The sequence below is a fragment of the Poecilia formosa genome, unplaced genomic scaffold (genome assembly GCF_000485575.1).
Source record: "Poecilia formosa unplaced genomic scaffold, Poecilia_formosa-5.1.2 Scaffold353, whole genome shotgun sequence".
Lineage (NCBI taxonomy): Eukaryota > Metazoa > Chordata > Actinopteri > Cyprinodontiformes > Poeciliidae > Poecilia > Poecilia formosa.
The window spans coordinates 55,335-70,953 of NW_006800292.1; the positions used below are offsets into that span (position 1 = coordinate 55,335).

Here is a 15,619-nt window from a genome sequence, read left to right on the forward strand (position 1 = left end):
ATACTAATTATGTTGTCAGCAGAACGTGTTGCTGGGTCGAGCCGTCCCATCGTTGGCTTTCTTCTGCTGCGAATGTGGACAGGCTCAGCTGAGTGGATACTTATTAAACTGTCAGTGTGTGTTTTTTCATCCAGAGAGCGTTTACACAAGGCTGAATTGCCCCATTTTCTGTTCAGATGAGTGCCGGTGTTTATGTAATCTGTGTTTTACTGCTGCTGCATTTCTGCCAACATCAATTCCTTCTTCAGGCCTGATGGTAACTAGTCTGGTCGCAGGTGGTTAACCCATCTACCTCCTGGCTTGAAATAATCCCATTTGATCATCATGCTTAGCTATTTTTAAATGTATTATCTCTTTAAACTTGTGTGACTTAATAAAATCCAGCTACAATAAAAGAGGACACATTTTTAGTCTCTTTAATAAAACATGTCTGGATCTGTAAAAGCCATCTGACTTTTGATGAACATGATTTCTTTTGTTTATATGAGGGAATAGTTAGTTATAATTTAACCCACATAGTGAAGCTCTTTTATTGCAATTAAAGTCTTTTAGGTATTGAACATAATTTCAAATCAGTAGTACTGCTAAGATCTGCGCAAATTAAGATGTAAACAAACTACACTGCTCCAAAAAATAAAGGGAACACTCAAATAACACATCCTAGATCTGAATGAATGAAATATTCTCATTGAATACTTTGTTCTGTACAAAGTTGAATGTACTGACAACAAAATCACACAAAAATCATCAATGGAAATCAAATTTATTAACCAATGGAGGCCTGGATTTGGAGCCACACAAAATTAAAGTGAAATGTTCCCTTTATTTTTTTGAGCAGTATATATCGTAGGTTATATTAGTTACATTCTAAAGTTTTTTTTTCTTACTGGTTCAGCAAGACATTAAAACAAACAGAAAACCAAGCCTATCCAGAGTGGACTCAGGCCTTCATTCATGGATCCTGTGTTACATTTTTCCTCCCTAACCATCTGTGGACCCCGCCCACTACGGAAGCACTGGAGGCTGTCAGACACGTGATTGATTCAGTATGGAGGAGCTGCTGTCTGAATGAGTTGATGTTTTTGCACCGACGGCTCCAGTATCTCCGCGGATGCTTCAGGAGAGCAGCGGGGTGGAAGCGCCGCGCAGTCCGCCTCCAGGTGTGCCCCGTCCCGGTCTCCTTCCGGTCTCTGTGAATCCGCCAGGCGGCTGTTGGGCTGACTCTCTTCGTCCGCGCTTTGACTTAGGCTCGAAGTTTTCATCGCCCTTTCAAAGTCAGCAGAAAGAAGGCAAACTTGTTGCGAAATAGCCCCGCGCTGTTAAAAACTAAAGAAAGGGTCGGCCGAAATGAAACAGCTTATCTGTACGGCTTAAATTGAACGCATTAGTGAAGCTCGGCGCTTTTTTTAAGAGGTGTGCATTTTCGGGACAGTTTCCCTGACCTGTCCATTCGGTAGGTTCTTCTGTTTTGTGAGAGAAGTTTGACAGTGGTTGTTTGGGATTCACAGCACGCATTTCTTCTCCTTCATGTTTGCCCACCGTGCCTGTGTGTGAGGTAGGAAGCTGTGTTTGTGTTGCGGAGCTCTGGGTGTAAACTTGTGCCTTCATGCCGTGTAAACACAGGGCTGTGGCTCTGCTCTGTTATCGCGCCTCTTTAACCCTTTACAAGCGGAAAAATGCTCACAGATTCCTGCTTATAAACTCCAGACCCCACAGGAACAAAAAGTCACAGCAGACCTATATGTCTGAGTCCTAATTTACTGGCTGCAGATGTTTGTTTTATAGATTCAAACGAAGGGTAATTGGAACCAAACATCGACAAAACTTCAGCTCAGTCTGGAATATTATCTAACTAGTAAATTCTTTTCCTGGTCAGTTCAAACTTCTCTGGTATTCTTGTGAGGTTTGACCTGTTGGTTCCCTGTTTTATTCTCTTTATTCTGATGATTAATAGTAATAGGAACATCAAATAGCTATTTAATAGAGGTAACTTGATTCAGAAGATTTTACATAGTGACACTTTTCAATCATTCTTTTTGTTAGTTTTGGTGAGTTAAAAATGAATCAGTTACCATATAAATTTTTGCCTGGCTGTCGAGGCAGGTGGACACTTTCTTCTTATTTTTAGGGCAAGAAGTTAAAATCTATATGAAATGGAAAATTTGAACTACAATTTGAACCAAGCAGCTTTTACTCCAAAGCAAACCTCTGTGCTCTCAGTCGTTAAACTTGGCCCAGAAAGAAAACTGCTTTTAAAGAGTGATTAACTCATATTCTGCACTGGTTGCTGAGCAAAAAAAAAAAAAAAATGGTTAGAACAGCTTGTGTTAGTAGTCCAAACAGAAAATACATATTAAGATGCATTAAAAAATGAAATAATGAGAAGTTTAAAATTATGTAAATCATATAATAATCATAAACTTAATATCACAATTCTCTAACAGGGGAAAACATCTTGGCATTTACATTTGTGTTTTGATATGTTCTAAAAAAATAATAATTTGGAGTTATGTTCTGCAGAAAAATCCACAAATCTCAGCCACAATTAGGGGGGGTCCACTGTATCGTGCTCACTTTTTAACTTAGTGATTTAGGGTGCGTTCACACTGCAGTCTGAAGTGACCCAATTCCGATTTTTTTGACGTAATGTGACCTCTATCCGGTCTTTTCATGGCACTGTGAACAGCATCTTTTTCGAATGTGATCCATATCCGACGCGTATCCGATTCAAATGCGACCTAACGTTCAGGTCGCATTCATCCGAACTGAACATCACTGATTCTCAACAAATCTCACTATTCTGCGTCCTGATAGGCGCAAGTGGGAATAAAAACAACAACCATGACAGAATATATGAGGATTAAGTTGTTAATATGCTGCTCTGGTTGGACAACAACTTCAAATATGTAAGCTAAGCTCCACCGTTGTTTACTTCCGCAAACACTGAGCACTTCTTCTTTTTATGGCAGTTGGCAGAACACTGAGAACGCTAACGCTATTGCGCCCTCTACTGCGCACGCGGGTCACTTTCAGGTCGTTTGCCCGTTCACACTACAGAATGCATACAGGTCGCATTTACTGATGGTGTAAACGGCCCCGGCAAAAAAATCGGAATTGGGTCACGTCAGGCTGCAGTGTGAACGCACCCTTTGGTCCACGTAACAAAAATGTAAATGCCACTGGTCTTCAGAACCATAGCAACAAATCACTTACCAGACAGCGACGAGGAGATTGATCCGAAGGAAGGAGAGTTAAAGGCCAAAGATGAAGCGAGAAAAGTTGGTGCTTTATACATATAACATCATAATGTTCAAGGACAAACCAAAGAATTAGATGAAACTTGAATTGCATCAGATGCTGCTTTTATGCTCAAACAGAGATGAAAATTGGAGCAATAAAGCAGTAAAGTGAGCTACAAACTGTAGATTTAGCTGCAAACCTTGTGTTACTGATATTGGCACCAAGTTTCTCTGTCAGAAGAAATGTTGCACTGGGTCCGGTGTGATGAATTCACCCGTTTTTAGACCGAGTTAAAGTGAGAAACATCTCCAGACATTATGGCTCATTGAAGAACACAATGATTCTGATTACATGCAGAGAATCAAGGTGGTAAAATATCTGAACGTTTTCACAGATAAATAAATCATCAGTTGGCAAACTTTCTGCATTTACACGCACACACGCACACGTATGTTTACTGTCTGATACTCAATACCCGAAGGAGAGCAGCCACAGTTTTTCAGTTTCATATCTAAGTCTACGGTTAGTTGAGACCTTAATGTTTTGCTTGGAAAGTTTTTTGTGACGGCTTGGAACTAAGAAAGGAGACCAACTTTCTCCACTGGTTGCTCAGTATCTAAAAGTCACGTCTTTAAGAAAGAGGACAGAAAATCCATTAGCTGTGTCATCCATCTAATGTATGCCAAGTTTTCAGCTAACAGCTCTTTAGGAATCAACCTTGCTGATGTCTGGCTGTCTTAGCTTTGATGTTTTAAAAATGCTTAACTAAAATATTGGAACAAATTGTTTGTGCTAACGTGACTGCGGTTTGCGATTTGCATTCCTGGACGTCTTTGACGAGTATGTAAATCACTTCCTTATTTTTGTCTGGTGATCATGCTATTTCTGGAATGTGAAGTATGTCTTGCAGCTGTGGTGCAACTATTAAGATTTCTCTAGGTGATTATTGAGTTGATTTACAGAACTGAGGTGAATGCATAACCCACCGCACACACTCTGAGATCTGTTCCATACTAATTTGGTATTTTGTTCAAACAGGATCTTCTCCTGTGTTTTAATCTCATCATAGATGTGTAAACAGAGTTTCTGGTCATTGGAGGTTTTTAAAAACTCACTTCGTTGTGTGAATTATACAGAGATCACAAAAAACCACGGACCTTAAGGCCTCGTTCAACCACTTTCTGCTTTGCACACCCAAACTGCACGTCAGCTTGTCCACATCTTTCTTTCTCTTTCTTAATTCTAATCACTGTTAAAGTTTAGATGTAAGCTGAAAAAGTAAAAAAAAAAAAAAAGAGAACAAAGAATAAGTAATGTCAAAGAAACCATGAGCTACAATCTTGGGGAGATTCCTCTGCCCAGCCCACATTTCAATTTTCTTAACTTTGACAGTATCACAGTTATTACCGAAATATTGCAAAAGTGTCAATATTACTTCAGAGATGCAGATTATTTTATATTTGCTTAAATTTACTTCAGCATGAACTATTGAAATTATATGTACTGCATAATTTTAGACAAATACATTTCTGTTAATAGTGGATCTATCACTGTAAAATCTCTTGGCCCTTTTTATCATTGGCTCTTCCTTCTTTTTAGATAATTTCTTATTTGTAAAATATGAATGAAATGCATTTTTCAGTGCATGAATTTGTTTAATTGCTAAATCGAAATCTTCCCGGTGGACGCTGTGTATTTTATTGGACAAAATTAGCTGAAGATTCAGAACCTTTACAATGACTTAGTGGAATAACTTGGTTTTAATCCGGGACACTCATGTAAGCATAACCTACAACATATTTGTTGTTGTGACATATGATGCCCACTGAGCAGTACAGTAAAACTGATTAAAAAGATATTTGTTTTTAACTTGATCAAATAATCCTATTTTAACCTGGATGTATTTTAATGTTTGTACAAACTTCAATACATTCCCACACATTTTTCTGCTTAAAACTCTCAAACATATTAAAATTAAGTTAAACGTTGGTTGTTTTAAAAAATAATTTTATTTTTTTCTAATTTTGCTTCAGTTCAGTTTGCGTGTTCTAATTCCATTAACAAGATAATTTAGCTCAGTTCCACCGTGTTTGGTCTGGCCCAAGCTGGCACCGGGGAGGTTTACTTGTTTGTGGACAGTTTGTTGATGTTATCACACTAATGAACTCTAATGGGGTCCGTTAGTGCCAGTGTTGTGGTCTGGGACAAAAAAGGTGGCGAGACTCTGTCACCCAGCAGGAATTTGTAAACAGTTTGGCGGGGTCTCCCATTCAGCTCACCATGCAGGATATTAAAGTACTTTTGTTTTTCTCTCTGTCTGTTTGTCTGCCCCTCGATTACACACAGTACTTTAGAAGACAAGCAGGAGAGTCTGTCGAGTACCTGCAACTCTTCCTGGTGGTATAGACACGTGTGTGTATATATATGTATAAAGGTCAGCAGGAGCAAATTCTCTTTATTTCTGTTGGTTTTTGGATTTGGCTTTCATCCAAGTTAGTGAAGAAAAGGAAGCTGGACGTCAGCCAGAGATGCAGTAAAATTAGACGAGAGGAAGATCCAAGCAGTAAAACGGTCTCAGACCTCTCAATGAGCAACTATACAGACGCTCTCAGCCTCAACTGATCTGATTTGGGGCCTGATGGGTCATTGTGTCAATCCTTGTAGGCATCCAGTGAGTCCGTGGCTGCGAATCATTCTCCCACGTCCAGCTTCTTCCATCCTGTTGGACTTCATATCCTGAGTAATAAACCCATTTTGGCTCCTTTGTGCCCTGTCCTGACTTTGAACCCACCCTGGTGCTGTAAAATCAGTTGGTGTTTTTGGGGAAGGTTTCCTCACTTGGATGTGCAGAGCCTGCTGTCACGTCTGCTTTAGCACTTTACGGTAACCAGAACAGACATGAATCTACACGGTGATTGGTTTTTACTCATCTGATTTTAGAGATGATGTATTTTTAATGTAAAAGTAGATTCTGATTAAACCAAGTAAGCAAATGATTTGATTTTCTTAAGAAGCAGATCTTCACCACTGTGTGATTGACATGAACTCATCAATATCGTTTGGATTTTGTTCCAAAATCTGCCTGTCGCCACCAAAACACTTAAATGTAAGTTACTGTACTACAGTGGATCTGTAGAAATCTCTGGCTGAAGATAAACTTGTGTAGAACAAACTGTGAATGTATAACATTATAAGATAAGCGGAAGTTGGAGTGATTGTTGCTTTTCTGTTTTAAATAAGATTATGTCGTTGCTATAGTTTTTGTTTTTGTGTAAATACTATATTTTCACTGTAGATGAGAAACCTGAGAGCGGCTCATGCCTTGCTTCACATAGTTTTATGCAACTCCCTCTGTCAGCATTTAAGCTCCCAAGCAGCAAGAGAGGCTCAAAAAAACAATTCCACTTCCTCATATTTAAAATGTTTTTGCTGTTATTGGTACTCATTGTATTCATACTTCTGATTTTTACTCTTCTCAGTGTCTTGGACTTGAATTCTTTTTCCCTGCCCACAATAAACGGATCTTACAAATACTGATCTCTGGTCATTAGAAGTAGTGAAATCGAGTGTTTTTACCTCTTAAAACTGTCTGTCATTGCAGATTGCTGTGTTTGCTGATGAAGGCTGTTAGATATCAGTATGAACAAGAGAAGAGCTCTTGATTTGAACTCGGTATGGGATCCGTCTGTTAGTTTCTTTTTATCAACAACTGATTCCTGAGAATTCATCATCGATCCTGTGAAATCCAAAATAGCAAAGTTATTATCACTCTTTGTTATCCATTTTTATTCTTTTATCACATATTTCACTTTGAGTTTTGGCATCTCATCAATAGTTACTCTGAGGAATCTTTTTTCTTTCATTTTAGGTAGACTATTCTCCGTTTTTACTTGCATAAAAGAAAAATGAAGAACAATTCAGTCCTTGGCACACGACCAGTCTTCTCTCACCATCTGAATAATTCATACTCAATCAAGTCTGAGAGGCTGAAGCAGTCTTCTTGGCATACACGCGTTTTCAATGATTCATTTCTCAAGCTTTGCAAGGGGTGTGCTTAATTGTTGTTTACTTCTCGCTATCCGACCGCACGTTATTTTTATGCCATGGAGATTACTCCCGACAGCGCTTGGAGTGCCTGGGAAATAAAGTCCATTAAGAGGTCCTCGGAGCTGTTTTTCTGTCAAGCATCATGAAACTTTACTTCAGAGGAACACGATAAACCACATCCAGTTTAAAGTCTCAGCCTGTCAAAATGGAGAGTTTGAAGAGACGCCGAAGATGTATTTAATGACTCAGTGGTGCTGGAAAAAGTACTTCTACTATACTTGGATGTGATTAAACTGCATCCATTCATGCAGTGTCTACACCCACCTATCCGTGGAAGGTCGTTGGTGGCCATCTCCAGCAGTCATTTTACATCACAGGGCAAACTCTATAAAATAAATAAAACCTACGCATGCATGCATGGGCATCGTGTAGCAAATAGAGCCACTGAATGGACTAAATGTCTGACGTCAGCGCTGACATATTCCTGCAGGTTGTATATAATAAGTCTGTATTCCCAAGTGGGAGATTGTTTCTTTGGTAATAATGGACAGTGTGAAAAGTGTAATATCAATATTTCAAAAGTGAAGGCAATCCTTTTCGAATGCCAGATTTTGAGATCAAAATAAACAATTTAAAAACTTTTTCAAAATCAGTTTGAGAATAGGTAAATTAAAAAAAATGGAGTAACTTTGTTGGATTGTTATTCAGCCTTAAACTAGTTCTTTGATGAAGCTGCTGTCGATTTGTAAAGAAAGTGCTTTAATCTGAAAATAAGTCTAGCTAATGTTGTAGGATTTCTTATGCCTGTATTTGTCCTGTCATTAAAGGCGCAGTTTGTACAAGAAAACTGACGATGGAAAACATTTTGTAATAATTTATCATATTCTTTTGTCTCAAACCTGGAATCGTGTGTTCACTTTTGAGAGGTGCTGTATTTGGAAATAAATTTCTGACAGGTTAATTATAGCCTAAGTTAAAAATTTAGTGTTTTCGTTGAAGAAATTAGACCTCTTATTTGCTCTTAGACAAAAGCACATATATGAGGAGGCTAAATTACACGACAGAGTAAACAAGCAGCTGTCGTCATGTCAAAGACCTTTGCTCTTCATCAACAATTTCCATCTGTCAGAATATCTCACCAATGTTTGCTTTGACTTCAGTTGCCTAAAATTCACTTTTCTGTTTGTTTCTGTCTTTTTTTGGTCTCTTCTTGCGCATGAAGAGACCAAACTTTATTCATTTTTATTTCCATACAGACGGTACTCGTGTGACAACAACTTTCTTCTTCCTAATAGCTTTTTGAAAATCACCTTGTTGGTGCTACAATCACTTCATTGCGGTTGACTTTATTTATATAATGTCAATTTACAACAAATGTCAGCTTAAGGTTCATTACTAGACAAACTTCCAAAATTAACTTTCGATTAAATTGACTTGATTTGAGTCCAAATGTAATTCAGACTGACCCAGGTCACTGCAGTGCAACCCAGACTCAGATCTAATGATAAATACTATTCAGTCTAGTTATAATTTAATACTGTCAATTAATACATTTATAAATTATCACCAGAGCTACAATCTGGCACAGTTCATCTTTCCTCTTGCAGTTCATGTATTGTCCCCGTTTTAAATGAATCAAAATAAAGGGAAACTCATCCCTACTTTACTCCATGTAAAAAAAAAACAATGGCTTGGGCGAATATGTGCTTTACAGCTCTGGAGTGCCAGGTTCACCTCCTTTAAATCCTGTTTCTTGTCTTTTTAATGACATGCCTTGGAGAAAAAATTCCTCAATGGGAACAAATCACTGGATTGAAAGAAAATTTCGTCAAGACAGAAACTCAGTACTTAGTGCTCAGCTGCACATGGGAGATTCTCAGCCACAAACTGCTAAAATCTGTTTTCATGCAGCTCATAGTCTTGTGGTTAGCCTGATAAATGTTTTGTAGAGACAGTTGGTGCTTAATCAAACACCCTGTCTGAATTCATACAGTTAAACAGCAATTATGATTAATTAACCATAACTCACAGTAAACATAACCCCCTGATACTTTGGGCCTGTTGAACATAATTTTGAAATAGTTGTGATGAATAATTCTCTGACAAAGCTTGTTTTTCTCTGCTGCATCACAGGCCAACAGTGATATTTGCATACAGCTGTCTCTATGCAAACTTCCAGAGAAATACATTCTGCAAAGAAAGAAAAAATCCCCAAACACTAACTTTTCCTGCCCTCTGCATCAGCAAACATGAGCTGCCATCTGCTGCAACATGGAAAGGACAAACGGAAAGCTCTGAGCCTGCAGCACTTTCTAAAGTATCAGAACAGGGAAAGAAAGGAGAGGACACCAGTGGTAATGACTTTAATTGCTCTATAAATGGTTAAATTAAAATGTGGTCAGGGTGTGCTTTCTGTAGCAGAGAAAACCAAGAAATCCTCTGAAATCCTCAAAAACTAGAATAAATATAAGCAAAAGAGCATCAAAATGAAAACCTGTGAAGAGCTTTCTGGAGAACTGTTAAGACCACTTTAAATAAAACAAAGTCTGGCTCCTTGGAAGAAAAATATGAAGAAATGTAAGATGATGTAAAAAGAAAAAGAATGCAAGTTCATTCAAAGTCTCAGATTATTTCTCAGACTGATGATATACTGAGAAATATGCAGGACTGATTCGATAATAAAATTCTATTGGAATGATGTTAGTCGTGTTTCTGTTGAACTCTTAGATTCTTTGATATATTGTAAGTGAATTAAGCAGCGAATGCCAGAATCATGTGGTTGTGTGTCTGTTTTCAATGAAAACGTTTGTTCATCTTTTTGGACTGGGATTTTGAAACATTAGATGTCTCAGGCTTCAGGAAGCCTGTTTATAGATTTAATTACGCGATCCACTACACATAAGAGCCTTTTAGTTCTGCATTGACCTCCAAAGCTGACCTCTGAGGCTTTATTGGTTATGCGATGGATGCAGAATCCATAAAATTTGATAAATCCTACTTCGTAATTCGATGGCGATTAAAACAGCTTCAACAGAAACGTGCAGATATGTATAATTATTTTGCTCATGTGGATGTGAGACTTTTCTTGAGCAAACCTTTTCTCTGTTGGGTGTGGTGCAGCCAGAGCAGAATTGAGTGCTAGAATAACAAACTCTGACTTTCAGTAAACCCAGATGTTTTAAAATGAAACCAGATTTGCTTAATAAATAAAACAGGCTTGCAATTTACTTCTTATGGTTGTACTATTTATTAAAAAATTCTGTCACACAAAACAAATATAGGTGAAAACGTCTAAAACGCTGCCCTGTTTCTCTGCTCACAGTCCTGAGAAGTCTCTGGAACGGGTAGAACATGACGATCGCTACATCCACTGAAGAGGTGCATCGAACGAGCCTGTGAAACAATGAACTCTCACAGTCGCCAAGGTAAGATCTACTGTTCATTTATATATTTTTTATTTATTTTTTACCTATAAGTTATTGTCTGTGACTCGTTGGAAGTGCGTGCATTTTACGAATGGGTGGAATTTTTGCATGACAGATTATACGTCATGCAAACAATTCAATCATAATTCGCAGAGCCAGTGTTGATGCTTTCGTTTTGGAGCTTTGGTTTTAATGAAGCAGAAGTATAATTATCATATAGTGTTTATAGTAGGAGAGAGTTACTGCTGTGTTGTGCATGTTGCTGTTTTTGTGTTAACAGAGCTACATTTGGACTGAGTGCACTATAAACTTTTTAAGATTGTAGTGCACTCACTACACTGGCAGCCAGTTATTTTGTAGTGGTTTTCAAAACTCCATCTGTAGTTTTCTATTTACCATTTACTGCACCAGAAACTGGTCAAAGCACACCGTTCTGCACAGTGGCCTACGTGCAGAATGGTGTGTTGCGTGATCCACAAGAGCTGAGAAATTACCTCATTAGATGGAGTCGTCATCAATGCTAATTTAGCTGGGTAACCTAATTGGTTAACATCTTTATAGATTTTGTGTCTGGTCAGCGACACGCTGCAGTATTTATTTATATAGATAAGTTGAGAGGGATAAAGTTTGAAGCTAATATTCTGGTAGATGTGTGAACCAGAAGGGATTTACAGTCTAATAGCGTTCACAGCTGAGTAGCTTCCCTCAGTTTAACATTAGCCTGCTAATTATTTTTACTGCTTTGTTAAAAATACTTGAACCAGTCGGGTGCTGTGGTGGCACAGGGGCAAAGCGCGACCCACATAAGGAGGCCTTAGTTCTGGTGGTGGCAGCTGCAGGTTCGATTCCCGGCCTGGCGACGTTTGCCGCATGTCTTCCCCCTCTCTCCTTACCCTGTTTCCTGTTGAACTACATTCATACAAAGGCCACTACAGCCAACAAAACCTTTAAAAAAAATATATATATTTGAACCACACATTTTTTCCAGATATGATAAACTGCTTATCTCATCTCCTCACTGAGCCAGTCAATTTGTATTAAAACTTTATTTACGCTTTATTTTTGTCTCCAAACAGTTCAAGGTATGTCATAAATTAGATTTTAAGCAGCATGAAGTGCCACAGCATTCAAGTAGAGTTCACAGTTGTGAACCTTCTGGCTGTCTCAGAGTAACTTCTCTGACTGGAAAAGAGACAGAGAAGGAGTGAATATTTTTATTTTGTCTTTTCATTTTCAGTTTGAGTGTTTGTGGACGTGGCTGAGCAGATTCAAATCCAGTTGCTTTTATTTGACTGAATGTATGACGTGGAGCATCTCAAGATGACATTTCAAGGTTTTTCTCCAAGTCTGCTTTTAAATATTTGACCTAACTTACTTACTTGCAACCATTAAGAGCTGGATTTTCCACAAATTCTTATCTAAATAAAGACAATGTTGAACAGATTCTTCCTCTCTGTCGTGCTTTGGTTGTTTTGCTCATGTTCTCCAGATGCCTCAGCTGTTTGTTACTTGTTGGTCCAATAACGATCCTTGCATAGCACAGTGTAGGTTGCTTGCACCGTTTTTTTTTTGTTTTTTTTTCTCGCTTGAACTGTGCTGGGAGGTATGCTGTCAGAGTTTAAAGCATTTGCGTCAGAGGACGCTGGCAGAGGGCAAAGATATCTTCAATTCCTGTCATTATGTTCCTCTTATTTATTTCTTGAATACATCATGTTGCATAAGCGGAACGACGATGTGGCCATATTTTCCTCTTTTCATTTCCCTCCCTGTACTGATCACTTCCATGCTTTCCCTTTGCACAATTCTCACAACTGATGCAACTTTAGTGTAGATTTTAACTTTTGATGTTATGTTTCATAGAAATAAGAGGGCAGTTTACACAAAAAGAGAATATCTGCCACTACTTTAAGAGGCCTCTGCCTTTCAAGAAGTGAAAAAAAAGTTTAAGTTTTTTTTCACTTAACCTTTATGTTGAGCATAAACCTCTAAACCCTCTGTTCTATTTTGGTAGCTTGAAAACTGGGAAAGAAGCTCACTTCTCAGTTTTCCTTCCAGTTTGTGGTTCATTTTCTCCTTGTCGCCTTTTAGTCTGAGCAGTATTACTAAGCCGTTTTTCCACATTTGACAGATCATAATTTCCTTTTCCAAAACCACCATGTCATAGCACTGAAGAGCCCTTTTGTCTGATCCAAACTTGGGTGGCAGTTGCTACCATGTTGTCATGCTTCTTGGTATTTTGGAGAAGGGTTTATACCCCTGGAGGCAGCAGTAAAACAAAACAGAAGGACTCTCTTCCCCATAAGACCCCTGCCCTTCTGTCCTCTGCCATCATTGGCTCATCTCCTTTCTCCAGCAGCAATAATCGCTGTCCTGTCCTGCCTGAGTGGGGAAACTTTGTCAGTGAAGAGCTCATGCAGAGCGACTTTCTGCATTAGAGCCCGCTGGAGGCCTCAGTTCAGAACTTGTCTCGCCCAAATAAAGTACTGTTGGCTTTTACGGGTTTCTTTTGTGTCTTTGCATTTTAAGGACTTGAGCAAGTTGTTGTACACTGTAGCTCCATATACATTATTACAACTTTTTTATGGGCGTAATATGTCATATTTTGGTGGCAGGCTACATAGAATTGTCAACACTACTAAGAAATGAATCACAGTAAGTCCTCTCACTGATTTTCATAGCTGACTTTTTAACATCCTTTCTTCACATGATGAAAACCTCCACAAGGTGTCCTTCATGAACCAGAATCTACGATGTGATCATGTGTCACCTGGAACCATAGAGCATGATTGTCCATTCTTTTAACTACATTTAGAGCGAATGTAATGAATTGGCATCAAAACATGATGTTTGAACACAGCTAAAGTGGTGTCCTAGTTGATATTTGTGCCTCCCATGCAAAGTAATACATTAGTTGTGTTTTGTAAAGAAAAGTTGAGCAACTCCAGTTCTCGGGTGCTACTGTTCAGCATCTTTTGGATGCATTCCTATTTCAAACCACCTGAACCAAATGAGTGATTAATGAATAGGTTTTGGCAAAACTTGCCGGCATGCCAAAGAGGTGATTCAGCTTTTTAATTCAGATGTGTTGGAGTTGGTGCATCCAAAAGTTGCAGGAATGTGACACGGGAAGGAATGCACTTGGGTGAATATTTTGGGAAATAAACTCAGGAAAATGTCATAATCAGAGCTTCTCTAATGTCTTCTTCTATTTGTATATTAAAAACGCCAACATGTGAAAAAATCTGGTTGTAGTTTTTGGTTGAATGCATTTTTCTGACATTAGGCAATGCAGTAAAAATGAGTGATATATGTATTAAAATTGTAGAATTTGCAATTGTGCATGCTAAGTGTTGTTATGAGAAGCTAGATCCACCTAGGGCTTCGGAGTAAAGGGATTACTTAGTTGTACTTCAAATACAGTCATATTGAAAAAGCATAGCATGCTCCAAACCATATGTTATAGTCCAAATTGAATGTTCTGTTTGAGCAATAGCCACATCATTGAAATAATCTACATAGTTCAGATTAGGAATTCTTTTTTGAGTTTTGTTCCTTATGTCCCTAATGTTGCTAATTAGCACCATACCCTAATGTGCATGAATTGTTTATGTAATATTTAAGTTACCAATGCTTAATTCATTCAGAGCTTGACTGACAGAAAACATTCTTTCTGCATACTTGACATAAATTCAGAAATTATGGCGTTAAATGGAAAACTGACTTAAGAATCGTTGTAAGTGGCTTAATGAGAATCGTTGTGATGCTGAAGGCGGAGTGTTAGTCAAGTCATGTTTGATATAAACAGCATTTTTCTAAAAACTCAAGGTAATTTGATTGTGCTATAAAATGGCACTATGTTCCTGAAAAATACATAATACTGCCCCTTTAAGCACCAAGTCTGCTGCTTAAAAGCTGAAGCTTTAATTTTTTTTTTTTTTTCACTTGACCTTCCCACACTCTCCTCTGTCACTCTCAGCTCCCAGTTTCAATCAGTAGCTATAATAATTCACGGCGGGAGCTATCAAAAGCCTGTGGTGGTAGATTAAAGGAGTTAATGTCTGGAAAGTGTAGCATAATCTTCAAAAGGAAGTTTAACACCTGCTGGCCCACAGTGAAGGCTCCTCATTCAGGAAGGCCAGGCAAACGAGGAAAACGCAGGATGTTAAATGAGAGGTTTTAGTCTGAATGTCTTAAAAGCTGGAGGTAAGAATGATTGAAGACGACGGAGGTGAAAGGCAAAATGAAGTTGAGAGGAGAACATTAAGAAGAAATTAAGAATTTAAAGTCAGATGTAACACTGCTGGATTCTCTCTTCTCTACCCAGTCGCTGCTTTTTTTTATGAGGTTCCCCCCCCCACCAAATAGCTCGAGCTGTACAAATCATTTTCTCCCATCTGTGTTGGACTATGGCATAAATATTATCATTCTGATTCATTCTTGGCACAGCAATTATTCCTCAGTGGAGAGATGGATTGGAAGGAGTTGATTCAGACCAAAAAGAGGCCTTTCTGAGAGAACAATGGAAGCTGCTGTGGTTAAATTAGATTACTGCTTCATCATTGTTTTCCTTTCCACAGTTTTCCAGAAGATTCCACTCAAGTAATTGCATTGTCAGATGAAACTGTGGAGCGGAGTCTTTGGAGGAATTTATGAGGCACTGAAAGCTTCTTCGGGAAGAAAAACTCAGAACTGAAACATTTGCAGTTAAAAAAACCCCCAAAAAAACTTCTTTGTCATAAACAATTGTAAAATATTCTCTAGTTGGCATTTTTATAATTGTTTGGCTTCTTGTTCCTGCATTTTATTGAAATCAGTCTGGCAATCTATCTTTCTTGACACTATTTTGTTCCACAACAGTCAGTGCTATGTGGAAATGAAGAAAGGCTTTATGGCCTTTAAATGTACGG

The 15,619-nt window shown here is 38.3% G+C and overlaps 1 protein-coding gene across 2 annotated transcripts in view; it reads left to right on the plus strand.

Annotated features, from left to right (window-relative positions):
• The first annotated feature begins 944 nt into the window (after positions 1–944).
• hdac4 (histone deacetylase 4) overlaps positions 945–15,619 on the plus strand; it is a 125,835-nt gene continuing 111,160 nt past the window's right edge. The window contains exons 1-2 of one of the 2 annotated variants that reach the window (XM_016662005.1): positions 945–1,169; positions 10,610–10,712. In XM_016662005.1, the coding sequence (XP_016517491.1) occupies positions 10,691–10,712 (22 nt within the window). In that variant the 5' untranslated portion in view covers positions 945–1,169; positions 10,610–10,690. The remainder of the gene's footprint in view (positions 1,170–10,609; positions 10,713–15,619) is intronic. The other variant, XM_016662007.1, reaches the window with a different exon arrangement.